The sequence below is a fragment of the Cyprinus carpio genome, chromosome B19 (genome assembly GCF_018340385.1).
Source record: "Cyprinus carpio isolate SPL01 chromosome B19, ASM1834038v1, whole genome shotgun sequence".
Classification (NCBI taxonomy): Eukaryota; Metazoa; Chordata; class Actinopteri; order Cypriniformes; family Cyprinidae; genus Cyprinus; species Cyprinus carpio.
This window is the reverse complement of record NC_056615.1, coordinates 28,492,146-28,519,077: the sequence shown is the minus strand read 5'-3', so window position 1 is coordinate 28,519,077 and position 26,932 is coordinate 28,492,146. Positions and strand designations below refer to the sequence as shown.

At 38.8% G+C, this 26,932-nt stretch overlaps 1 protein-coding gene and 1 long non-coding RNA gene across 5 annotated transcripts; one reads left to right on the top strand and one right to left on the bottom strand.

Annotated features, from left to right (window-relative positions):
• Positions 1 to 1,420: 1,420 nt before the first annotated feature.
• Positions 1,421 to 11,764, bottom strand: LOC109077322 (CMP-N-acetylneuraminate-beta-galactosamide-alpha-2,3-sialyltransferase 2-like). Of its 4 annotated transcripts, none has more exons than XM_042744736.1 (7): positions 11,619 to 11,764; positions 11,391 to 11,540; positions 6,224 to 6,417; positions 5,938 to 6,117; positions 5,805 to 5,850; positions 4,479 to 4,598; positions 1,421 to 2,146 (listed from the first exon to the last, which is right to left on the bottom strand). In XM_042744736.1, exons 2-7 carry the CDS (start codon positions 11,433 to 11,435, stop codon positions 1,979 to 1,981), a joined length of 753 nt encoding a protein of 250 aa, XP_042600670.1. In that variant the 5' UTR covers positions 11,436 to 11,540; positions 11,619 to 11,764; the 3' UTR covers positions 1,421 to 1,978. The 4 variants fall into 4 exon arrangements, with proteins under 4 accessions (XP_042600670.1, XP_042600666.1, XP_042600668.1 ...); XM_042744732.1 differs by adding an exon at positions 8,023 to 8,309 and having other exon boundaries at positions 11,391 to 11,683; XM_042744734.1 differs by lacking the exons at positions 11,391 to 11,540; positions 11,619 to 11,764 and adding exons at positions 8,023 to 8,309; positions 8,994 to 9,151.
• On the top strand, positions 9,842 to 22,560 carry LOC122140603. The gene is made up of 2 exons (XR_006157185.1): positions 9,842 to 10,024; positions 21,866 to 22,560. It is a non-coding gene; the product is annotated as an uncharacterized LOC122140603 (long non-coding RNA).
• The last annotated feature ends 4,372 nt before the right edge of the window (positions 22,561 to 26,932 follow it).

Genomic DNA, 26,932 nt, shown 5'->3' with positions numbered 1-26,932 from the left:
GGGTTGCTTCTCATCCAAGGGAGTGGGCTCACTCACAATTCTGCCCAAAAACACAGCCATGAATAAAGAATGGTACCAAAACACCCTCCAACAGCAACTTCTTCCAACAACCCAACAACAGTTTGGTGAAGAACAATGCATTTTCCAGCACGATGGAGCACCGTGCCAAAAGGCAAAAGTGATAACTAAGTGGCTCGTGGACCAGAATGTTGAAATTTTGGGTCCATGGCCTGTAAAACTCCCCAGATCTTAATCCCATTGAGAACTTGTGGTCAATCCTCAAGAGGCGGGTGGACAAACAAAAACCCACTAATTCTGACAAACTCCAAGAAGTTATTATGAAAGTATGGGTTGATATCAGTCAGGATTTTGCCCAGAAGTTGATTGAGAGCATGCCCAGTCAAATTGCAGAGGTCCTGAAAAAGAAGGGCCAACACTGCAAATACTGACTCTTTGCATAAATGTCATGTAATTGTCGATAAAAGCCTTTGAAACGTATGAAGTGCTTGTAATTATATTTCAGTACATCACAGAAACAACTGAAACAAAGATCTAAAAGCAGTTTAGCAGCAAACATTTTGAAAGCTAATATTTATGTAATTCTCAAAACTTTTGGCCATGACTGTACATCCAGAGTGAGGAAAAGGGCTCAGAAAATCACTCTGGATCCCTCACATTACATTTACATTTATGCATTTAGCAGTGCATTCAGGCTAACATTTTCTACCTAACATGTGTTCCCTGGGAATTGAACCCACAACCTTTTGCGCTGCTAACGCAATGCTCTACCACTGAGCTACAGGAACACGTACACATCTGAGTTATCCCCTTTTTTAACTTTTGCCATCTGGCCGGTGCTTCAGAGCCACAAGAACAGTTTTTTCCCCCAGGCAATCTACCTCATGAACATTTAAATGTTCCCCACTTATGCAATAAAAATGTGCAATAACCTTATATGTATTTGTTACCACCTCCATCCTAGTACAGCCCTGCAACTCACTCTATTGTAATCCATTATCATCTATAGCACAACTGTTCATACAATTTATTTATTTTTCAATTTATTTTTCAATATTTGTCTATTTATATTTACATATGTGTATTTTTATTTTTTGTCTGTGTCTTGCTGTTGTCTCTGTATACTGGAAGCTTATGTCACTAAAACAAATTCCTTGTATATGCAAGCATACTTGGCAATAAAGCTCTATTCTGAGTTGCACTTGCATGCCCGAGTGGCATTTTAAAGATGGCCGCCGAGTGATATCACTTGTCTTAAAGGGACTTTGGTATACGTCTGGCCTTTACTGATCAGAGAGCTGTTGGTTTATATGTGAATATTCTCAATTAAACAATATGAAAAAGAAGATTTTTGTTTTGTGTTGCCATTTCTTATTGGTACAGAAATTTGTGGCACAGCATATTAAAGGGCTCATCCTTTTAATTTTTCGTTTTAACCAAAATAGAATTTGAAGATCCATAAAAACATTCCAAATGTCTTACAGATTAGTAGGCTACTTTAGTACAAGAACAGCAGGTACATACAATATGTTTACAGTGTGTAGATACAGTAAGGCATTATAAATAAGAGTAGGACATTATACAGCATTTGCTTCCGCTTTCATTTTTAGATTCATTTTGTAGCTGTTTTGGTATACACCATTTTGAGATCACCTTCATTAAATGGAAGAACTGTCTTTTTTACCCCTTTATATTTAGAAATCTTGTTTCTCTGTTTAATGTGTAAACAAACCTCTGCATGACTGTTGCAAAACTGGGATAACCATAAGGTCTGTTAGCACATTAAACTCTTGGCTACAAGAAAGTGATGTAGTTCTATCAACATATGGTCACGTGGCCACAACATAAAGATGTGAACAAATTACTTAATTGCTGCTCAAAACATTATCAATTTCCACAAGTTAATGGGTTGTTAAGTATTTAACACATTAAACCGAACATGTCCATTCCTGGTCTTTTTTTATCTATACCCTTTATATATTGAAATCTTGTTTCTCTGCTGAAGTTGATGCATTGTTTTGTTTTCAAAGTCTCCACCATGAGGGCCACCTTTATAGTGAGTGCGAGTTTTATCAAAGTAATGATGCCAGGTTCCAGTGCTTGAAGCCCCAAACCCAAAGACATTCACCTGTGAAAGAGACCAAGCAGTTCTGTCATTTCATGGTGTTCAAATCATACTACATTCAGTAATTTTTTCTCAATACAAATTTTTACCAAATGATACAGAACTTCATTTGTTGATCACTTCCTAAATGCTGCATGTATTTGTAATTTTGAAACATTCTAGACACACAATTTCACAAATAGGTATACTTTAACCAACCTTTTACTTAAGCAAATCAGATATCAGCCATATGTGACCCTGGACCACAAAACCAGTCTTAAGTGTACATTTTTCAAAATGGATGTATGGTTTGTTAGGATATGACGATATTTGGTCGAGATACAACTATTTGAATATCTAGAATCTAAGGGTGCAAAAAAAAAAAATATATATATAAAAAAATATAAATATTGATAAAATCGCCTTTAAAGTTACCCAAATGAAGTCTTAGCAATGCATATTACTGATCAAAAATTAAGTTTTGATATATCTACGGTAGGAAATTTACAAAATATCTTCATGGAACATGATCTTTACTTAATACCCTGAAGATTTTTGGCATAAAAGAAAAGTCTATAATTTTGACACATACAATGTATTTTTGGCTATTGCTACAAATATACCCCAGCGAATTAATACTGGTTTTGTGGTCCAGGGTCACGTATTATGTTGACCAATCGTAGCACACTCTTGATCCAACCAATCACATTTTGCATTACAATCAGGTTGGAGTCAGTTTAACTCACTGTATTATGTGACCACAACTGGAAATGTTCAGCTCAGTTAGATTTGTTGTGACCACAAGATAAAACTTTTATCTTGATTTACTTACAGAAATGTGATAAATTTGTTGTGGGTGGACCAAGATCATTTTGATGATATCCTTATATCATGGCCATGGGATTATGCATAACCATAGCAACCTGGGATAATCATAAAGTTTGTTCACGCATTAAACTCTTGGCCATGAGAAAATGTTGTTCATTCAACATAGGGTTGCATGGCCACGGCATAAGGATGTTGTTACTGTGACAAAATGATCTTGTGGTCATCCATGACATATTATAACATTTGTTGTCGCCAATTTGGCTGCATTCCACTCCACTTTTATATACGCACTCGCAAACATCCCGAAGCACTTCCCCTTCAGGAAATGCCACCTTCAGCGAGGCAAAATAAGGAACACCCATTTATGGCCACGGACACCCCCCCCCCCCCTCCAAAAAAAAAAAAAAAAAAAAAAAAAAAATCTCAGTGTGACAGTGAGTCTCGTGAAAACCAACGTTTGTTAACAGGAGCAAAGGAAGCAAAGTTTCCTTACTTTAACAAAGGAAAACCAGTATACTCTTGGCTTATATTGAAATCCTCTGACATTCTTCTATACAAATCCTCGTTTTGTACTACTAATTCTTGACCGTTGTTTTGTTTTGATCTCTCTGCTGCATTTCCGCGTGTGTCACTTCTGAGCGGTGCATGCTCAAAGCTGACCTCATACGTAATTCCCCCAGAAAAGTTGGCATTTTCAAGGTGGAGATATAAGCACTACTTCAAATTCATTGTGGTCAAAGGCAAGAACATGCATGCAATGTGTACATTATGTCCAGGAGCGAAGACTTTGTCGACATCCGTTGTAAGCAACTCTAATTTAATGAAGCATCTCACAATGACGCACGCATCTACAAAGCTAGTGGCCAAAAACACAGATACCAATATGATTTAATTTGCTAAATGCACTTTATATGGTGTAACTGTTTGCTTTTCTTACAAAGATAATACTTGAAGTGCAGGATAAAACTTTTGCTGTCTGTTGACGTGCAATAAATATCGAAAGTTATGTACGAACACCTGTCTGTTCTACTCATTTCAACTGACTTGTGAAAACTACTCAAAAAAAAGACATATAGCAACTTTTTTTTTTAACAGTAACGCAAATAGTTACTTTCCCTGGTAACGAGTTACTTTTATTATAGAGTAATTCAGTTACTAACTCAGTTACTTTTTGGAACAAGTAGTGAGTAACTATAACTAATTACTTTTTTTTATAATAATAACCATAATACACAATGTCCAGGAAACCCACAAATGAATGCCAGGCAAAGTTGTGTTTGTGACATAAAACATATTTGTGGATATTGATGTTTTTTAAAAAGAAGGTGACTGTTAACATAAAATTTTATGTGCATGTGCAAATTATTTTAGTGCCACTTTTAGGGAAATGAATAGGCAAATATTCACATTTCTGCTTTACATTCACATTCACCTTTTGCTTTGTTTTCTTATATATCATGTGCCTTTCACAAACTTAACGTCTGTTTATAAAATTAGAAGTCTAAACGGAAAATGCAAACAGTTTTACCTGATCACAGATATGCAAAGCAAATATTATTGTAATGAAGCCAGTAGATGGATATCTGCCATGTTTCAGAAGCCATTTCTCATAGACGTATTTTATGAAACCAGGGTGGAGGACCATCACCTAAACAGATAAAAAAAACATTAATGAGACATACACCATTGCTTTTTTTAAGGCTTAATAATCAGTCTCTTGAATTTCTTTACATTCATTTAAAAGGGTCATATGATGCGATTTCTATTTTTCCTTTTCTTTATTGTGTTATGTAGCTATTTGTGCATGTATAAGATCGGCAGAGTTACAAAGCTCAAAATCTAAAAGAGAAGGCTGGTCCAGACTGGGCTAAAATGCCTTGTTCAAACACGCCCCCACATGTCTACGTCACAATGTATTTGTGTAATTTCACCCAAACGTTCATGCAAAGAAAGAAGGCGTGGTTTGAGGAACCGCAGTGGTGTTGATGCAACCATGTCAGGGAGATGCTCTGTGTTTCTGTGCGAAAGCAAAAGCCCTTTATTTGGCCTTCCGAAAGTAGATGCAATGAGGAATCATTGGTTAAGATTTATTTACAACAGAACAGCACAACCCAGATGTTCGAATTTGTGCAACGCATTTTATGGACAACAGTTTTGTGAACTTAGGAAAGAAGCCTACAAGGTTGGCTGTGCAAAGGCTATTTCTAAAAAAAAAAAATGGGTCAATTCCGACTTTGCTAGGACAATCTGGCGCTTATTCACAATCAGCTACTGTGAGTATGCTTTCTTAATAGTTTAAGTATTTGCTATTGACTGTTCAAATGCGGAGTTTTGCGCCATGTAGAGTATTGCGTTGTATGTGTGTGCGTGAGAGAGAGACAGGGTCACATTACAATGGAGTCAGCTTTTTTAATCGCAGCTTGTGTGCTGCAAATACATACGAGCATCATCACTGTGTCTGTCACGCGACTCTGTTCCCCTTCCGGGCTTGAACTGATGGTAAAATTAAGGACATTATTTACTGTTTTTACATGTATGTTGAAAGCTGAAGCTCGCGATTATGGGAAGGGGTGTTACATTTACGATGCGTGCTTGTGGTGTTTGGCCAATCACAATTCACTGGGTCAGCTGGCCAATCAGAGCAGACTGTGGTTGTGAGCAAGGCGGGGCTTTGTAGAAAATGACACGTTTGAGAGAGGTGGGGCATAGAGGAACAACAATAATGTACAGTATTTGAAAAATAAGGTGTTTTTTGAACATTAAAGCATGTCAACATATTCTGTTACACCAAATACACAAAATAATGATCTTTAAAATAGCATCATATGACCCCTTTAATGACATTGATACTCACCTTGTTCTCATCTGCTTTGATTGAAGGTTTGACTCGTGTGTAGGTGCTGAGGAACAAAAAGATGGCTTACTAATTATGCAGATATATCTAATTAATTTATATTTATTTAATTGTTTTTTTAAACCGTGCACACCGTGTAATGTGTCTAGTGGTGAAGGTACTTATGAGCCACTGCATGTCGCGAATCTTAAAGGGAAAAAGCACCAGATGGGTGGAGTTGTCCAAGTCCACGGCACTTTCGGGATACAGAATCCGGTGAGTTGTCTTTGACCCCACATCCCTTTCGTAACCTTTTGTCGGGCCTTTATTTATCCTGAGAGAACAATACAAGTAACAGGTGTTGATAAGCCATCTAAAGAACTAATGTTATAGAGATCATTTATCAGATTATTCTGTGCATTATTCTGTTCTTCTATTACCTAATCACAATATCATGGAAATCTATTAGAGACCCATAATGGGATCCCAGAAGGTTCGCAGAGTTTCCCACTACAGCACAGGTTCTGCAGCGATCTGGACCGGCGTCTGAGTAGTGCTCTTTATCAGGGAAGAGAGAAAACATCTGATCCACCACCTCTGTGTAGTTGACTCCGAACATTGATGGCTGTAGACCCTGTACAAATATTTGAAAGCTCAAGATAAGAATCAATGAAAATGGTTTTGTTAAAACTGGTTTACATAATAGTGACATCGTGCGAAGACCATCAAGATAAGAGTTGATTTGTATCTTAATTTGTATATGTATGTTTGTATTTGTATATGCACCATTTGTACCAAGCCAAGGGCCACTGACCTATGTTTGTGTGTGTGTGTATATATATATATATATATATATATATATATATATATATATATATATATATATACACACAGCAGCAATAATATAATAACTGTAATAATATATATATTTGTTAAAATATATATATATATAATTACAGTTATCATATTATTGCTGCTTTGTTAAAATAGTCACAAGATATTCAAACTGTAATACCGTGTGTCCCAAACAGGCGCGACGCGATACAAAGTAGGCCATCTTTTCCTTGTAGTTTTTGTACTAACCACCGGCGACAGCGACACGTGACTACACGGGATTCTATTTCTGAAACCGTTTTTATTTTCTGCGACGTCGCGGCAGGAATAACATACAAAATATGACAGTAATAATTGTGTGCTTAAGGCCGGTGACACACTGGCTGCGTGGCGTGAGCGTCGCGTGTCTGAAGCGTCCCAGAAGTGTGGTGGCTGCCTCGCGTTTTCTGTGTCTTTACACACCAGAACCGTGCCTGGCGCGGCGCTGGCGCGCTGCTGCGCTGCTGCTGTAGAGGGAGACCGTTGACAGACCAGGCTCTGTCTTCATGACAACAATATCAACTTTTTTTTACACACCTAAACCTACGCCTACTGATAAAGGACACCGTCAAAAGTATTGACGGCGAAATAGATTATGTTTGACAGGTGCAATATTTGAAAATCGATAATTATTTATTTATATTTTAAATTACATTTATATCTGAATTTATGTCAACCTATAGACTTTCAAATATCAAAATATAATGAATTCATATGTATTTGTGTAAAAAATGACATATAAACACATTTTCCTACTATATTTTGCCTGGAAATGCTTCCAACACGCGCGCGTTTCGCGGTAAAAATAGGCGTCGGTTCTATTTCTAGCATGCACGCGTTTTCCGCGCGGCTCGAGCCGCGCCTGAGACGCGCGTCTCACGCAGGCGGTCTGTAAGCTCTAACCGGTTAACATGGGAGCCGAATTAAAAACCGACACGCCACGCGGCTGAGACGCTTGCGCCACGCATCCACTGGATCCACTGGATGCATCCACTGGATGTTCCTTTTTGTTGTGTTTTCAACAGCTTCAATATGAAAAAGAAATTTTATTTTGATTCAATGGATTTATTGCATTTTGGGGAAAAATAATCAGTTTTTATAATAAATCTTTGAAAATCTAAATCTGGATTTGAATTTTTAATGTTACTGTAACCTTAAGATGCTATGTGAAGTTTGAAACATAAAACAGTGGTTTTCATCTTGCCACCTTCTTGGTAAAGAAAACACATTTTTCCTCAAATTAATCAAAATGGATTTATAGTGTTTTATAAACAGACAATAAACTACTCTACATTGGCCTACACTCGACACTGAAGTCCTAGATGATTTAAAGAAAATATTTAGCATTTAATATTTAAAGACTTACCCTCCACCATCTGTAGGTGTCTCGACGTAAAACACTGTTTTTTCTGTTCAGCAGAGGTGGGATGCTGGGATCGTATCGATAAATGAACCAGTCATCGTCCATAAAGCCCATGACGCAAGATTTACAGGAGCATGAAGCTTCAAAGATAGAGTCATCAAAGGAGTCTACAGTATTATCGATCCGGTTTTGAGTGAACAAAAGAAAGATAGTCATGAAGCTCAAAAGCAGGGTGATGTGGCGAGGCGTCAGTCTATTGAAGATGTTCATCTTTTGCGTGTGTCGTGTTCCTGGTGGACAAATACAATTTTATTAGAAAGACAGAAATACGCGTCAGTTTTATGGTTATACTTTGTAGTTTCTTATCTTCAAAAGACACAGTTCTGTGGTCTGAAGTCACCACCCCACAAAAATGTCGACATCATTTCTGTCATTTCTGCTGGATTGTAGGCTATGAGTTCTCAGTTTTTCTACTCGATTTTCGATCCATAATTCAATTCAAGCAATAAGAAAATATACAAATGCAACTTTGATGTACATTTAATTGTATTTAAATGTAAAAAAAAAAAAAAAAAAAAAGTATCATTGTATCTGAACTAAGTAAATTACTGTTTTGGTGTGAAAAATAAATATTTTCTTTTTTTTCGTTATGATTTAACAATTAATGCGTCAGAGGGTTCCTTTATCACTTGTTTCAATGCGATTAAACATTGAAAAAAAAAATAACGTTGAAATAAAAAAAGATATTTAAAACAGTGTTTTGACCAAAAGAATAATTAATTTCAGTAAGGTTTACACTAATTCTCAGACCGACTTGCTCAGTTTGTCAAAACGGTTGTCTATTAGTAGCCCATACAAATGTTTCAGATGCAACACATTTTAGAGGCAAAAACATTAAGTTGATTTCACTGATCGAATTTAATTACAAATTGACAATAATCAATTTAATAATTATCCCAGAGTATCAAACTTACCAAAATGATAAGAATGTCAGGATAGGTTCCTCTTATATCTCCTATAAGCCAGTATTTATTGAGGTCTATAAATCATCACAAGCAAGCAATTACTTTTACTAGACTTTATTTCTTGACATCTGAATCATCAAAGTATCTGAGTGCCGAAAGCTTCTACCTCCTTAATGAAAAAGCATTCTTGTTTGTCGCTTAACAAGTGGTACCGGTTTTATCTGCTCATACCTTCGCGGATGATGCCAAAATGCAGTTACCAATAGAGGAAAAATACACACATAAATAAATAAACTCCTATATAAATCCAACCAGTGTTTCTAGTTCTATGGTATAAAGCAACTTAAAAATGTAACTCGAAGAGATATAAAAGAGAAACGGTGCTGACAGAAATTAATTAGGTCTTTGAATCTGCTTTTATATGTCTGCATAGTGAGTTCTGTAATGTAGCGTCAAACAGCACGGGGTAGCCTACCTAGTCCAATTTGTATTTTTTTTTTAAATCATGATTTTTTATTTTTTTTTAGGTTCTGTAAGTGTCTTCAGTTACTGTATTATTATTTTGATATGAAAAAAGTGACATCAGGTTCTTCATATCAGTATATTGACTTAGAAATTGTTTAAAGCGTATGGTTTTTTTGAATAAACTAAAAGGTTTTGGTGAAACCGAAAAGTTGTCTTCCTACATCAGATAAAATAAAATAGAATACTTTATTATTGTATTTATTCTTATGCGGCACTGTAAGAATGAACAGTCCAAAAGGGGAATACATTTTCAATCGCTTAAAACAAGCGTATAGGCTACATTGAATTGAGGTCTTTGAGCCTATCACTTGTATTTCTCAATTATTTTAAAACACTGATGATGATGAAAATCAAAATACTCAGTTTGTCCACACCGTGGATATCAATAATTTTAATAAGAAGCGAGTTGTTTGTATGACAAGTTAAATCTGCTCTAACCAGTCGCACACCCTCCTGACATTCACGATCATGGTCCACAGACTGCACATCGCTGGATTCAAAGCTTAACACTAAATGTGAGTAAATGCTTTCTTTTTGTCACCGTTTACTGTTTATTTCTCAGGTGGTGTAGGAATTTAACTAGGCTACTATTAAATAGATATTTAGTCCGTCTTTTGTGTCTGTTGCTTACGATGTGGGTTTGTAATTGGATTCATTATCTGATACCTCAGTGATCATCAAACCTTAGTTCAGCCTCGTCTGAAAAAAAAGTAGCCTATAAATTTATTGTTTGTTCTGTTAATGTATTTACCTTTATTTCTTTAAAAGTATCATTAATTAGAATATTAGGTTCACAAAGCATTTTGTGATTTATCAGTACGTTTTTTTTATGGGCATCAAAAATCAAAACCGGTTCTGCCTTCTAAAGAGCAGTATGACAATCGCATTATAATGGTAGGCTATATCAGGGCCAACGAGTTTGTTGAACTCTTGTCGTTTTTGTATTCCTTCTCATTTTCTACTGTAACATCTGTAAATCGTAAATAACAAATTCATGTGAATTGAAATGTAATTTAAACAAGTATACCCACTGGATACACTACATAATGTTTGTTCGTTATGATTTTATTTTAGAATTTTTCGGCAGTAGTATATCATCTATTGAACTTTTTTTTTTTAAAAAAATCTAGTTTAAAACACGTGAAAAAACTGAAATTATTTAAAATTTGCTACTTTTAAGCAGGCTATGGCAAGTCTTCAATTTTGCTTAAACTGGCTAAACAGATACAGCTACGACCAGAAACTAACAAAAAAAAAATATATATATATATATTTTCTACCCATTATATTGTGTTTTATTAAAGTCTACATCTATTCTAACCCTAAACCTACCCCTTACGATACTGAAAAAACAGTAATTGTTGTACCATGTGACAAAAAATATGCTATAGCCTATTGATGTGCGCATGCCCAGTAGCCTCAGCTGTATCCCTTTTAGACTTTAAATTGGAAGTGAAGAAGTCAGTTAAGTTAACATTATTTAGTAAAGTGATTTCCACTTTGATTAAAAGAATATATAACGATTTTAAAGAAAAAGGGATGTTTTGCTATAGCGTTTGGAGCAAGTGCACCGCCATCTTGCATTTTAACACACAAATAAGTTAGTTTTCACCATAATTTGGACGGATATTCAACATCAAACTGTCTATATGCTAAATTTTGATCGTAGTATCCCTGTGCCAGGAGCAACATGATATGTAAACAAACAACGCTTCATACAATATCATTCATGTAACATTTTCTGAACAATTGGACCAGTGCTGCATCCTCAATAAAGTTTATTATTCTCACGTGTTTTAAGCCTTGTCAGTTTAAATATTAAAGTGTTTTAAAACATCCAAGCTTGGGACAGCACGGAATAGATTTTAATGCGGTACTTACACGCTGTGATGGACCTTTTCTGAAAGCGATTCGTGCTGTGATCATTTATGTTGGCGCCGGCGTCGCCGCACGCACTCACAAGCACAACGCCTCGGACAGCACGTGGGTAGGCTACCAAACTGAGCTTTCTTCGCGATTTCTTTCTTAAATCTGCAAATGCACACAAAGCACGTCGGAATGACAGTCTTGAGGAGTATCCATGTAAACTGAATCCCATCCGCACTTTACCCCAAACCCAGCAGGTTCACGACTTCTTCAACCCCTAATACTGCTCGATCCCACATTTGGTTTAAATGCATAGGCAATTGCACTTATTATGGACTTAACAATATTTCAAGGTCATCTTCCTCCATTACAAAACAAGCGTGTGTTCAAAATGTAAAGAAATGCTTGTTACTTAACTGGCCTTCAGAGTTAACCAACCCCGTGACATTATACGCGGTGGTACTGCAAGATGGCGGCGCCCTTGCTCCAAAGCTCTGACAAAACAACGTTTTTTTTTTTCTTTAAAATGGTAACATTAATCATGTTATATACAGTACAGACCAAAAGTTTGGAAACATTACTATTTTTAATGTTTTTGAAAGAAGTTTCTTCTGCTCATCAGGCCTGCATTTATTTGATCAAAAATACAGAAAAAACAGTAATATTGTGAAATATCATTACAACTTAAAATAATAGTTTTCTGTTTGAATATACTATAAAAAAAAATAATTTATTCCTGTGATGCAAAGCTGAATTTTCAGCATCATTACTCCAGCCTTCAGTGTCACATGTAACATCCAGTCTATCACATGATCATTTAGAAATCATTCTAATATTCTGATTTATTATGAGAGTTGGAAACAGTTCTGCTGTCTAATATATTTGATGAATAAAAGGTTAAAAAAGAACTGCATTTATTCAAAAAAAAAAAAAAAAAAATTCTAATAATATATATTCTAATAATATATTTTATAAACTGTCACTTTTTATCAATTTAACACATCCTTGCTGAATAAAAGTATTAATTTTATTTAAAAAAAAAAAGAAAAAAAAATACTGACCCCAAATTACTGACCAGCAGTGTGTATTGTTATTACAAAATATTTATATTTTAAAAACATAGCTTCTTTTTTTTTATTTTTATTTTTTACTTTTTATTCATCAAAGTATCCTAAAAAAGTATCACATGTTCTGAAAAAATATTAAGCAGCAGAAGAACTGTTTCCAACTTTGATAATGAATCATCATATTAGAATGATTTCTAAAGGATCATGTGATAATGATCCTAAAAATTCAGCTTTGCATCACAGAAATAAATGATAATTTAAAGTATAATAAATTTAAAAACAATTATTTTAAATTGTAATAATATATCACAATATTACATTTTTTTTCCGTATTTTTGATCAAATAAATGCAGGCTTGATGAGCAGAAGAAACTTCTTTCAAAAACAATAAAAATAGTAATGTTTCCAAACTTTTGGTCCGTACTGTATGTATATATATATATATATATATATATATATATATATATATATATATTATTAAAATGTAAGTTATTTTCCTAAATGTAAACTTGACTGACTGCTTCATTTTCACTTTAAGGGATAGTTCACCCCAAAATGAAAATTCTGTCATTAATTGCTCACCCTGGTGTCCTTACAAACCCACCTCCATTCATCCACGTAAACAATGCATGCGTGTGGTGCTGCTGATGTAGAACATGCATGAAAAGTCAGTGTACTACTCTTCCTCTAACCCTTTATTCCTATAAATAAATGTTTTTATTGTCATTTATCGCTTAGGTTCTTGCAGCTGATCTCATGATAAGGTGCAGAAAGGTGCTAGAGGAATCACCTCGACCTCTCTCTAAACATCAGAGAGTAGAACTGTAGAAGCCCCTCAGCAATGCGCTGGTGTAAACATGTAAAGGTCATCTTGGTTTTAAGCGCTACCATCTTTACTGTGACCATACATAAAGTTCCTTGTGGACGTTTTAAAGATTTGGTGAACATTAGCGTGGTGGGGCGGCTCTTTCATGAAGAACCCTGTGCCTGTATGGAGCGCTGTTTGGCTGCGAGTGACAACGAGTGGTTTGCAGAACATTTCAGAAAAGATGTCTCACCAATGCTCTCTCTCAATAACAGCGTCCTCCCTAACCACATCTTTAAGTGGTGGCAGGTATTGGCTTAGTGTGTTTCTCATTTAAAACTTCAGCCCACTTCAATGTACAGTAAGCTGGACTGTGTAAAATTCGGAATTTAATTGAGAATGATTCTAAATTATGTCTAAGACCACCTTTTTTTCATGGAGCCATTACTTCAGTCTTCAGTGTGAAACGATTAATCAGAAATCATTCTGGTGTGCTGATTCATTGTGCAAGCACCCTGACATCTTCAAAATGGAGCCAAACAACAACAACAACAACAACAAAAACAATTCTGTTCCAGTGTATTTACAAGGTCCATTGTGTTGTGTCAAGGGAATTCTTTCGTGACACTTCTGAATTTCTTTGAATTTCATTTCAGTACATTTTTATCTAAATATTTTAGGTGTGGCCAGTTCCATTCATATTCACACTGAATAGAAGTCAGTTCTTTAAATTCTTGACTGTAAAAGGAGAACAAGGAAGAATGATATGTATATTTATTTTAAATATGAAATGTAGATATGTATGTGTGTATATGTACACTACAGTTAATTTCTTTCTGGATAAGATCAAAAAAATCTTACTGACCTCAGACTTTTAAATGGTAGTACATATGCATCTTTTAACTAATTAAAACACCAGCAGCCATATTACCCTGTAGCCCAAGACTGGTTGCCCACTGAAGCTATGCAGGGTTGAGCCTGGTCAGTACCTGGATGGCAGACCTCCTGGGAAAAACTAGGTTGCTGCTGGAAGAGGTGCTAGGTAGGCCAGCAGGGGGTGCTCACCCTGTGGTCTGTGTGGGTCCTAGCGCCCCAGTATAGTGATGGGAACACTATACTGTAAAAAAAGCACCATCCTTCAGATGAGACGTTAAACCGAGGTCCTGACTCTCTGTGAAAAAGAGTAGGGATGTAACCCCGGTGTCCTGGCCAAATTTGCCCATTGGCCTCTGACCATCATGGCCTCCTAATCATCACCATATTCTGATTGGCTTTATCACTCTGTCTCCTCTCCACCAATAAGCTGGTGTGTGGTGGGCGTTCTGGTACACTATGGCTGCCGTCGCATCATCCAGGTGGATGTCGCAAACTGTTGGTGGATGAGGAGAATACCAGATACCATGCTGCCATGCAATAAAACAATAAAACTGACCTGGAAAAAAGATCTTCAAGGAGAGTAAACAACACCTATCTCCTTGCTTATTTATGACCTCCTTCCTCCCTCTCCTCTCCCCTCCCTGCCTCTGACACTCACTCTTCTCCCCCCAAAGCAAGAATATCCATATGCCATGATATCTTATGAATATGTTGGTTTTTCCACTTCATGTTTAGTATCATTTTAGTATCATCTTTGTGCAATTAGTAAATAGGTCTCAATTTCACAGTAGTCACTTGTATTATAAGAAAGATTAAGAACTTTTGTAGAATTGTGTTCTGTCCCACTTTAGGGGTCTTTGAGAATGTTTATCTCCATCCAGGCGTGACCCTGATGTGACCACGGGAACCTATAGAACCAAAAGGACTTTTATGTTTTTACAACTGATTTGAATATTTCTTTGTTGTCTGGTCTGAGTATTTAAGGGAAGTGACAAAACACTACTGGGTGATTCTGTAGTCAGATCAACCCGTAGGTATTTCATATGCTCCTTACTATGTATCTTCCTGAAGTTAGGTATACTATTATTAATTCAAAAATGTAATTGTGTTAAACACCTTGTGCCTATAGAACACACTGTATAGTTGTTTGTGCTTCTACATCAAGTCAAGTCAAGTCAAGTCTGCTTTATTGTCAATTCTTCCACATGTACAGTACATACATACAGATAATCGAAATTGTTACTCTCAGACCCCCGGCACATACAGATAACACTAACAGTAGAGCCTAAAAATCTAGATCAAATATAAAATATAAGATAAAACTATACAATAAGGCAATGTAAAAAAGACATAATAGAAAAAATAAAATAAAAATAAGGTTAAATAAAAGCCGCACAAGGCACATGGCAGATAGAGTGCAAACCAGTGAACAAACAGTGCAGATAAAAAGATTTTAGTGCATAAAAAAATAGCTTATTCAGTCTGATTAAAAGTGACAAAGTGACAAAGGGCTCAAGAGCAGTTATTTTATTAAACTGACTGAAGAGGAGGTAGAATGACGTCAGTTCCATGGGTGAATGAGGTAGTGAGCAGACCACTGCTGCACAAAGTGACTGGTGCATGACATCGTATGTTAGAGGGAGGGGGGGTGGAAGGACCTGGGGATGTGGGACCTGGGGGGGGGGGTTCATAGTTCAGTGGTGCCTGCGGCAGAAGAGGGACGGGGATGCAAGTTCGGGAGCGAGTTCAGCTTCCTGACAGCCTGATGGATGAAGCTGTCCTTCAGTCTGCTGGTCCTGGCCTGGAGACTTCGCAGTCTCCTCCCTGATGGCAGCAGACTGAAGAAGCTGTGTGACGGGTGAGTGGGATCACCTGCAATGCAGAGGGCTTTTCGGGTGAGACGGGTTCCATAAATGTCCTGGAGGGAGGGGAGAGAGACACCAATGATCTTCTCAGCTGCTCTCACTATGCGTTGCAGAGTCTTCCGGCAGGACGCGTTGCAGGCGCCATACCACACAGTGATGCAGCTGGTCAGAATGCTCTTGATGGTGCCTCTGTAGAAGGTGTACATGATGGGGGGTGGGGCTCTGGCTCTCCTCAGTTTGCGGAGGAATTAGAGACACTGTTGTGATTTCTTGGCCAGTGCTGCAGTGTTGTCGGTCCAGGAGAGGTCCTCTGTGATGTGCACACCCAGGAACTTGGTGCTGCTCACTCTCTCCACAGTCGCACCGTTGATGGTCAGAGGAACATGCTGAGTGTGCGCTCTCCTGAAGTCAACACCAATCTCCTTCGTCTTCTCCACGTTCAGAGAGAGATTGTTGTCACTGCACCACCCGGCCAGGCGGCTCACCTCACTCCTGTAGTTTGTCTCATCTCTGTTGCTAATGAGACCCACCACAGTCGTGTCATCCGCCAACTTAATAAAGAGGTTGGAGTTGTGTGACGGTGTGCAGTCGTGGGTCAGCAGAGTGAAGAGGAGGGGGCTCAGCACACATCCTTGGGGGGCCCCAGTGTTCAGTGTGATGGTGCTGGATGTGTTGCTACCGACACATACTGCCTGAGGTCTTCCAGTCAGAAAGTCCAACAGCCAGTTGCACAGCGAAGTGTTGAGCCCCAGCTCGACCAGTTTGTGAATGAGCTGTTGAGGGATGATTGTGTTGAATGCTGAACTGAAGTCTATGAACAGCATTCTGACGTATGAGACTTTTTTTTCTCTAGATGTGTGAGTGCTGAGTGGAGGGCAGTTGCGATGGCGTCATCGGTCGAGCGGTTGGACCGATATGCAAACTGGAATGAGTCCAGGGAGGGGGGAGGGCAGACTTGATGTGATGCATGACTAGCCATTCAAAGCACTTCATGAGGATGGGGGTAAGTGCAACAGGACAGTAGTCATTGAAGCAGGATGGAGATGGCTTCTTCGGGACTGGAATGATGGTGGTAGCTTTGAAGCATGTAGGAACAACAGCCTGACTAAGTGAGATGTTGAAAATGTCTGTGAAGACATCAGTGAGTTCTGCTGCACAGTCTCTCAGTACACGCCCAGGAATGTTGTCAGGACCCGGAGCTTTGCGTGCATTGATCCTGCTGAAGGATCTCCTCCCGCTGTCCGGGGTCAGCTTCATCACCTGGTCACTGGGAGGAGGTGGAGTCTTCTGTGCAGTGGAGCTGTTTTGTGCCTCAAAGCAAGCGAAGAAGGTGTTCAGCTCGTTCAGCAGAGAGATGTTGCTGTCACAGGTCCGCTGTGGGGGCTTGTAGTCCGTAATGGTCTGTATCCCCTGCCACAGGCTCCGAGTGTCTCTGCTGTCGCTGAAACGATGGGCTATCCTCCTGGAGTACTGTCTCTTAGCCTCTCTGATGCCGCGGGATAGGTTGGCCCTGGCTGTTCTCAGGCCCCCCTCGTCTCCAGCTCTGAAGGCAGCGTTCTGCGTCTCCAGGAGTCTGTAGACTTCCCCTGTCATCCACGGCTTCTGGTTGGCCCGGACAGTAATGGTTTTTGTGACTGTTACATCCTCAATACACTTGGTGATGTAGGCAGTGACAGTCTCTGAGTACTCCTGGAGGTCAGTGGAGTTATTGTAAGTGGCAGCCTGCTTAAACATATTCCAGTCAGTTGTATCAAAGCAGTCCTGAAGAGCGTCAGACGACCCTTCTGGCCACACTTGAATCTGTTTCTGAACTGGTTTAGCGACTTTAACGAGCGTTGTGTTGGTGTATTTTTGGAAACACACTCTTTAAGTCAGCATGGTTGAAATCCCCAGCTATGATGAGAAAAGCATCGGGGTGTTCTGTCTGCTGCTCGCTGATGTGGTGGTACAGTTCATTTAGTGCATCGTTCCTGTTGCTGTTGTTGTTGTTCGGGGGAATGTAAACCGAAACGAGCAGTATGGCAGTATATTCCCTCGGCAGATAGAACGGCCTGCACTTAATAATCATAAACTCCACCAGGGGTGAGCAGTGTTTGCAGATCACAACAGCATCGCGGCACCACGCGTCATTGATGTAAACACAAAGCCCGCCGCCGCGGGTTTTTCCTCCCGCGACGCGAGCTCTGTCTGGTCGAGCTGAATGGCGCAGTCCGGCACGCTGTCGCTGAGCCATGTTTCCCTGAATACAAACACACAACAGTCTCTTACAGTCCTCTGAGTTGAACGTAGTGATCGTATGTAGTCCAGTTTATTGTCCAAAGAGCGTACGTTAGCCAGTACAATGGTGGGGATAGATGGCTTGTGTGGGTTAGCCGTTAGCCTAGCCCGGATACCTCCGCGCTTACCCCTCTTCTGCTTCCTCTCACGCCGCTTGTGGCGCCTCCGCTGTGGGCGAGATGCAGTAGTGGGGGAGTTTAACTCTAAAAATGCGGCTCTGCTGACATCCAGCAGAAACTCACGACTGTATGCGCGCTTAAAGACAGATAGACGCGATGACGACGTACAAAAACACTGCGACTCACAAGACAAAAAACACGAAAACACCGTTCTGTCGGGACAGAGAGAAGCCGCTGCGTGTGGACGCGCCGCCATCTTGGAAGAGCCAATGTGTACATGTACACATTGGCTAGTTAAGTTTATTCTCTAGAACACCTGAGTGCTTTGCTATGCATTTTAGACCATGTGTCTTGAATTAGGATAACTGTTACATGTGTGACTATGTTAAATTTGTGTGGCCCCTGTGTTGAACACTTGGCCGTTCCCCATATGGCTACAGTGTCTATGTGCAGGAGCAAAGTTGCAACACGACTACAATGTGATCCACAATTACACTATCCTTTCTAAACTGTCTTCTAATTGTTTCATTATGTAATTGACATGATACAGTTTTACCTGACTAATAATAAATTGTTATATTTGATTTATCCTAAACTCTCCTGAAATCATTATGACTAGTAAACTGTGAGGAGGCTTTTGTTACCGCAAATCTATGACCAGGATAGATCAAACTGAAGGCTCGAGAATGATAGGAGCAGTAGGCACGTCATCGGAGACCTTCTGATTTCTGTCTATCGCTGCTGTTAGCAAGTTGAATGGGAAAAGACTAAATAAACTACACTTTTGTCATAAGCAAGCAGCTCCTGGGTTGCTTTTGCTGTATGTTTTGGGTCATAATTCATTTGTACTATGAAGTGCAATCCAATCAACTTTACTCCATTTGACTGAATCTGAGCAGAGAGTATATCCATATACACTTCAGATTTTTCCGGCTGCATATATCTTCAGTCACGTCATCAATAAACACCAGTAACCCAGTGCCACTGGAAGCCATGCATGCTCATGCCAGCACACTGCTCTACCATGTTTCACAGATGAGGTTGTATGCTTTGGATCATGAGCTGTTCTTAGCATTCTTCATACTTTATTCTTCCTGCCATTCTGGTACAAATTGATCTGAATTTCAGCCAACCAAAGAATGCTTTTCCAGAAGTGGTCTGGCTTTTTTTAGATGTTTTTTTTTTTTTGGCAAAGACTTATCTTGCCTTGTTTGCACCTCATGTTGAACCCTCTGTATTTGCTCTCGTGAAGTCTTCTCTTGATTTTAGACTTTGACAGTGTCGCACCTACCTCCTGGAGAGTGTTCTTCTCTTGGCTGGATGTCTTCAGCGAGTGAAAATATTTTTCTTGACCATGGAGACGATCCTCCCATCATCCACCACTATTGTCCTCCGTGGACGTCCAGGGCTTTTTAATGTTGCTTAACTCACTAGTGCATTTTTGTTTTTCTCAGAATGTACCAAACTCCTGATTTGGCCACTCCTAATGTTCCTGCTATCTCTCTGATGGAGTTGTTTTGTTTTTAAAACCTAACCATTGTCTGTTGCACTTGTATGGAGAGATTCTTTGACCGCATGAGGTGGGCTCACAGCAACCATTTCCAAATGCAAATGGCACACCTAGAATCAACTCCAGACCTCAATTGTCACTTGCCAATTGTCCAATTACTTATGGTCCTTTGAAAAAGGGGGGCTGTAAATATTAAAGAGCTGTAATTCCTTAACCTTTCCTCTTTTCTGGGGTTGGCAGGGTATTACTGTTGTTTTATCGCTCACTTCTCCTCCTTAGCAGCCCTCCTGACAGACTTGACCAGGAAGGGGCAGCCGGAGAAGCCATCCTGCAGAGGAGGAGGCATTCTGTCGGATCAAGGCAGCCCTCACGTCAGAGCCAGTCTTGCGGGACTTTAACTGCCCCTTTTTTTTGAAATTGTTATGAATATTAGAGAACTTTCTGTCCTATAAAGCACTATTTTTTTTTTTTTACATTTTATCGCAGATAATTTGTTTTTGACAAACTCACGACATTAGACATATAATTAACATTATAAGATACTGTAAAGATCTTAAGCCAAGTTAAAAATAGTTTTATGTTATTTATTGCTATATTAATGTAACCATCTATGACTGAACCGAGCCGAGTCATTGCCAGAAGTGGGCCGGACTCTACAGCCGGTTACGGTGAACAGGAATCGGGTCAGTGCTTTAGAGCCGCATCACAAACACATGCGCGAGAGCGAGCTGCGGGCCACACTCTGCCCGGATAACACTCGCCGATGCCGAGTCTGAGTCAATTACTACATGCTGTCTGGGACTGGTCACACTCGTACTTTCTGTTCCCATCACTTCTAAAATGAAGGCATTCCAATAATGATGTTTTAAGAATGTATTTGTTCAACATTATGAAATAACACTATAAACAGGTTACAAGAACGTTGTTATGAGAACATCAGTCAAGTAAAAATAACATCATAAAGACGTTACAAGAATGTTGTTATGGGAACGTTTTCGCTCAACATTATGAAAACATCAGTCAAGTAAAAATAACATCATAAAGACGTTACAAGAACGTTGTTATGAGAACATTTTCCTTCAACATTATGAGAACATCAGTCAATTAAAAATAACATCATAAAGGCGTTACAAGAACGTTGTTATGAGAACATCAGTCAAGTAAAAATAAGACCATAAAGACGTTACAAGAACGTTGTTATGGGAACGTTTTCGCTCAACATTATGAGAACATCAGTCAATTAAAAATAACATCATAAACACGTTACAAGAACGTTGTTATGGGAACGTTTTTGCTCAACTTTATGAGAACATCAGTCAAGTAAAAATAACATCATAAAGACGTTACAAGAACGTTGTTATGGGAACGTTTTCTCTCAACATTATGAGAACATGAGTCAAGTAAAAATAACATAAAGACGTTACAAGAACGTTGTTATGAGAATGTTTTCCCTCAACGTTACGACAATGTATTGTAACTATGAAAACATTATAAGACTATTCCAGAAACATTATGTCAGGAACGTTTTTTTTCTAACATTTACATAACTTTTACATAATGTTAGTGAAAGTTATGGGAACATTGTCTGTTGCACTTGTATGGAGAGATTCTTTGACCGCATGAGGTGGGCTCACAGCAACCATTTCCAAATGCAAATGGCACACCTAGAATCAACTCCAGACCTCAATTGTCACTTGCCAATTGTCCAATTACTTATGGTCCTTTGAAAAAGGGGGGCTGTAAATATTAAAGAGCTGTAATTCCTTAACCTTTCCTCTTTTCTGGGGTTGGCAGGGTATTACTGTTGTTTTATCCCTCACTTCTCCTCCTTAGCAGCCCTCCTGACAGACTTGACCAGGAAGGGGCAGCCGGAGAAGCCATCCTGCAGAGGAGGAGGCATTCTGTCGGATCAAGGCAGCCCTCACGTCAGAGCCAGTCTTGCGGGACTTTAACTGCCCCTTTCTCTTGCAGACGGATGCCTCGGACACGGGATTGGGAGCCGTCCTCTCCCAGGTACAGGACGGTGAGGAACATCCCATAATCTACATCAGCCGGAAGCTGACCCCCGCTGATCAACGCTATGCCACCGTGGAGAGGGAGGCGTTGGCCGTCAAGTGGGCAGTCCTGGAGCTAAGGTATTATCTATTGGGAAGGATATTTACCTTGATTACTGACCATGCCCCCCCTTCGGTGGTTCCTAGCGCTCCAGGACTTCCACTTCAGCGTACAACACCGAGCCGGGACGGCCAACGCCAACGCCGACGGACTCTCCAGGATTTGGTCAGCTTTCGCAAGTCTGTCAGGGCACACTCCCCACCCACCCCCAATCTTCCCATTGTACAAGAGGACCAGGACAATGTTAGTGGGGGGGAGTGATCAGCATCGCCCTGGAAACACACAAGGAGCACCTGGAAAACTCATCACCGGCTGATCGGTCACCACTGACACACAAGTGAGTGATCACTCCAGAAGACTGGATGCTAATGCTGTTCTTCGTGTTCCCCTACAGAGAGCCCGTGACTGATCAGCACCCCACGCACGGACACGCCGCACCTGGAACACCACCACGATCAGCGCACCAGCACTTCCCACTTCCCACTTCCCACTTCCGACCACTAACGTTTGTTTTATTGTAATAAATCCACCCTCTGGGGCCTTATTTTGCACTCCTCGCTGTTGTGTGATTCTTCACCCCGTTACAATATATACAGTAGCCAACATTTTAAGTGGATCAAAAAAGTTCATCAATGTTGTCCTAAGACAAGACCGCATTTTGGTTTTAGATTTTAGGACAGCTTTGGTGAAAGGTTTTGATCCACTTCAAATGTTAACTACTAATATATATATATATTAGGGATGCAACAATACAGTTAGCCCATGGTTCAATACATACCTCGGTTTTACATACCTTTAAACCACGGTTTTCGGTTCGGTTCTGATGGCTTGACACATAAGAGTGTTTTTTTGTTATTCTATGCTTAGGCAATAGGAACAGTAAGAGGTTAAGAAGAAAAAAATAAAAACGATTTATTGCAATACTCCTTTATTTTACTTAAAAACAAAGAAAAGTCCACTAGTTCCTAGTGTATTGTATAATATAAAATAATTTTTTATTTTAAAATTAACACGGACATCTCACAGCTGCTGGTAGCCCATGTACAAACTGGGGAACACATAAATTCTTAAAATTTGAAAATAAACATACATGCGAAGTTAGTAAACATAAAGTGACCGTTTCAAATAAACATACTTGTACTTCAGTAAACATATATAAACAATCTTAATTAAAATACTCCAGTACAGTATCCTTCATTCAGAATGTAAAGTGCAATTTCATTCTCATCATAAAAATAGCTGAAACTAGCTAATGCATTTACAGTAGTTGAGGTTATTTGAAAACAACGACCCACTTAAACAAATCTTCACTCTTACATACTTTAAGAAATATGGGGAAAAATACGTTTTCTTATTGCAACTGCATTAACAAAAATAAGAATGTGGAAGGTAAAAAAAACAAACAAACCTTTCTCTTTGTATATGCTGGACCACTATGATTAACGTTATCACCCTCATCTTCCTCGTCTGTTGGTGGGTTGGGTTGCTCGTCAGTTTTCTGCAGAGACCCACACAACAATTCGATCAAAAATGAAAACTATATCGTTTATTTTTTTTACTTAGGTTTCGCACAAAGCCGCGTTCGCTGCAGTTTGTGAGTTCATTTATGAGCTTATGAGCACCTGCACTAGTAAAAGACTAAAAAGAAATGCTCAACGATGCTTACCAGAAGTGTTTTACCGAAATGAGTTCATACATCCATATCTCTTGGTAAATTATCCATTATATTATTTGCATTCAAACTGCCCAAACATGGCGGACAGTACTCGCGAGCACAGGTACGAGACTCCGCCCGCTGCGCGAGTGAAGGTGATACACGTGAGCGCGCAATGAAGCGCGTTCAAAATACATACAAGCAAACGTATAAAAGAATGACCTGCTGCGTTACATAAATATAGATTTGAAATTGTTATGAATATTAGAGAACTTTCTGTCCTATAAAGCACTATTTTTTTTTTTTTTAACATTTTATCGCAGATAATTTGTTTTTGACAAACTCACGACATTAGACATATAATTAACATTATAAGATACTGTAAAGATCTTAAGCCAAGTTTAAAATAGTTTTATGTTATTTATTGCTATATTAATGTAACCATCTATGACTGAACCGAGCCGAGTCATTGCCAGAAGTGGGCCGGACTCTACAGCCGGTTACGGTGAACAGGAATCGGGTCAGTGCTTTAGAGCCGCATCACAAACACATGCGCGAGAGAGCGAGCTGCGGGCCACACTCTGCCCGGATAACACTCGCCGATGCCGAGTCTGAGTCAATTACTACATGCTGTCTGGGACTGGTCACACTCGTACTTTCTGTTCCCATCACTTCTAAAATGAAGGCATTCCAATAATGATGTTTTAAGAATGTATTTGTTCAACATTATGAAATAACACTATAAACAGGTTACAAGAACGTTGTTATGAGAACATCAGTCAAGTAAAAATAACATCATAAAGACGTTACAAGAATGTTGTTATGGGAACGTTTTCGCTCAACATTATGAAAACATCAGTCAAGTAAAAATAACATCATAAAGACGTTACAAGAACGTTGTTATGAGAACATTTTCCTTCAACATTATGAGAACATCAGTCAATTAAAAATAACATCATAAAGGCGTTACAAGAACGTTGTTATGAGAACATCAGTCAAGTAAAAATAAGACCATAAAGACGTTACAAGAACGTTGTTATGGGAACGTTTTCGCTCAACATTATGAGAACATCAGTCAATTAAAAATAACATCATAAACACGTTACAAGAACGTTGTTATGGGAACGTTTTTGCTCAACTTTATGAGAACATCAATTAAAAATAACATCATAGAGACGTTACAAGAACGTTGTTATGGGAACGTTTTCTTTCAACATTATGAGAACATCAGTCAAATAAAAATATCATCATAAAGACGTTACAAGAACGTTGTTATGAGAATGTTTTCCCTCAACGTTACGACAATGTATTGTAACTATGAAAACATTATAAGACTACTGGGGGAAACGTCACACTGGCCACAGTTACGGGGTTTCGGGAAACAGTCCTTGCACCTGATGACTGCTTCTTTCAAGCTGCATTCCCTGTTAGCTGGGATGATTCTTTAATGATGTTGCTGGTGTGTGTCACACCCAGAATGATTTAGAAATGAGGGGCAGTTTGATCTAAATGCAGAAGAGTTTACTAAAACAAAACAAACAAATACACAAAAAAAAACAGACGAGTTAAGTAGACAATCAAGACAAAGGTGATAACAATCAGGGAATTAGGAAATTGGATGAAATAGAAACAAAAATACAAAATTAAAGACATCAGAAGAGTCAAAGCAGGCAGGGTTGGCCTTTTGAGGAGATGCAGTGGACACCGCCACCTCAGATGAGGAAGTGTGTGTGACCCACACACACATCACATGACAGTTGACATGCCTGGGAGCACTGATCACAGGGAAGTCATTCCATAGTCAGATTCCTTTCCGCAAACTGGTTTTCATTTCTCTGAACTGTTTTTTTTTTTTTAAAAAGAGACTCCCCATTTCCTTAAGCTATCACGGAATTATGTCACTATGCATTTCTTTTCTAACTCACTGTCACATTACTGAATGTCAATGAAACATTCATAAGGTTATTTGTGTGAAGGCATATTGCTTATTATTACCTTTCGTTCACTTAAACTAGATGTTGGGCTCATGATCAATAAGTTGTTTGCATTCACCAATCAATGATGGCACTTGGGCGGTCTGCTCCTGTTTGCCAGATCTGGGCCACAAGCAAACCATAGGAAAGCCCAATGTCTCTACACTCTTAGCCCTGCACAGTTCACACGAGTTGTCGTTGATGTTTCACATATGCAACAGAAATGGCAGCGCTTATGAGTTGAACACCTGTTTTTATAAAGTCTGTGGTTGAACAACGCGGTGGTCATGCCAGTGCGACCGCTCACAAAATTTAGTCACATAAGCAGAAAAAAATGGTCGCAGTCTGGAGTCCTGCAATTAAATATGACCAAAACAGGTTTTAAAAAATTTAAATAAATAAATCAATAAATAAAAATTATATTAATAATAAAATAAATATAAATAAAATTCACCCACTCGGTTTTGTAATATTCTTGATTTTTTTAGTCCCTATGAAAAGGTGCATTTATTTCTATTAAAGGCACGTGTGTGGAGATGACGAGTCAGCGTCGGCATTCAGCAACTTCAGGTTTGCACCCGACACTGACTCAGAAAGCACTAGTTTATTAATAAATAATTAAAATGTCTTCTTTTCCCCTGACACATTCATAATAACTTTGCAGATGCTTTGTTTGCTATGTGCGCGAGCCGAAGCGCGTAGTAGGCTATATCCAAATACGCCTGCCTACCCAGCTAACAAAAGTACGTAACTGTTACGTAACTGCAACGTTATCTGGTGACCAAAGTTTCGTCGTGGCAAAAGTGAAAGGTGCGTATACGTCACCACAACGTAACTTTGTGACGTTGCCAGTAAGTAACTGCAAACTAGAGAATAGGGGAAATGCAGAAAAGAACAATAGTTATATGGAAAACACACAAACAAATCTTAAGATACCAGAAATCACATTTTTAGATTTTACAGATGCATGATGATATATTGTAAAACATAAATATTGCTGGATCCTGTTAATGCACCTGGCTGCCAGTGCTGACTTCCAGGTCATTACAATATGTAGTTATTTAATAAGCTTTCTCTGATCACCTGTGTTTTCTATATGTCTGTCAGCAGCTTCCATTATAAATTTTCTTGGAACTTCCCCTCAGTTTTAGAGGGTTTAGACACTCCTGAAATCACAGTACAATTTTTATCAATATTTGTTTACAATGAACAATCAAAACGTGTTTGAAACAGTGGTTTGAAATAGTTTCAGCCCATTTTTTTTTCTTTATGTAATTAAACCTCTATTTTAATACA

Bases quoted from the DNA above. Each gene is read 5' to 3' on its own strand.
- LOC109077322 (XM_042744732.1), bottom strand. From the start codon at position 8,289: ATGAACATCTTCAATAGACTGACGCCTCGCCACATCACCCTGCTTTTG. The intron at 5,851-5,937 runs GTGTGCACGGTT...TTTGTTCCTCAG, and splicing joins ACCACTAGACACATTACACG to CACCTACACACGAGTCAAAC. The intron at 2,147-4,478 runs GTAAAACTGTTT...TCTCTTTCACAG, and splicing joins CTTTGCATATCTGTGATCAG to GTGAATGTCTTTGGGTTTGG.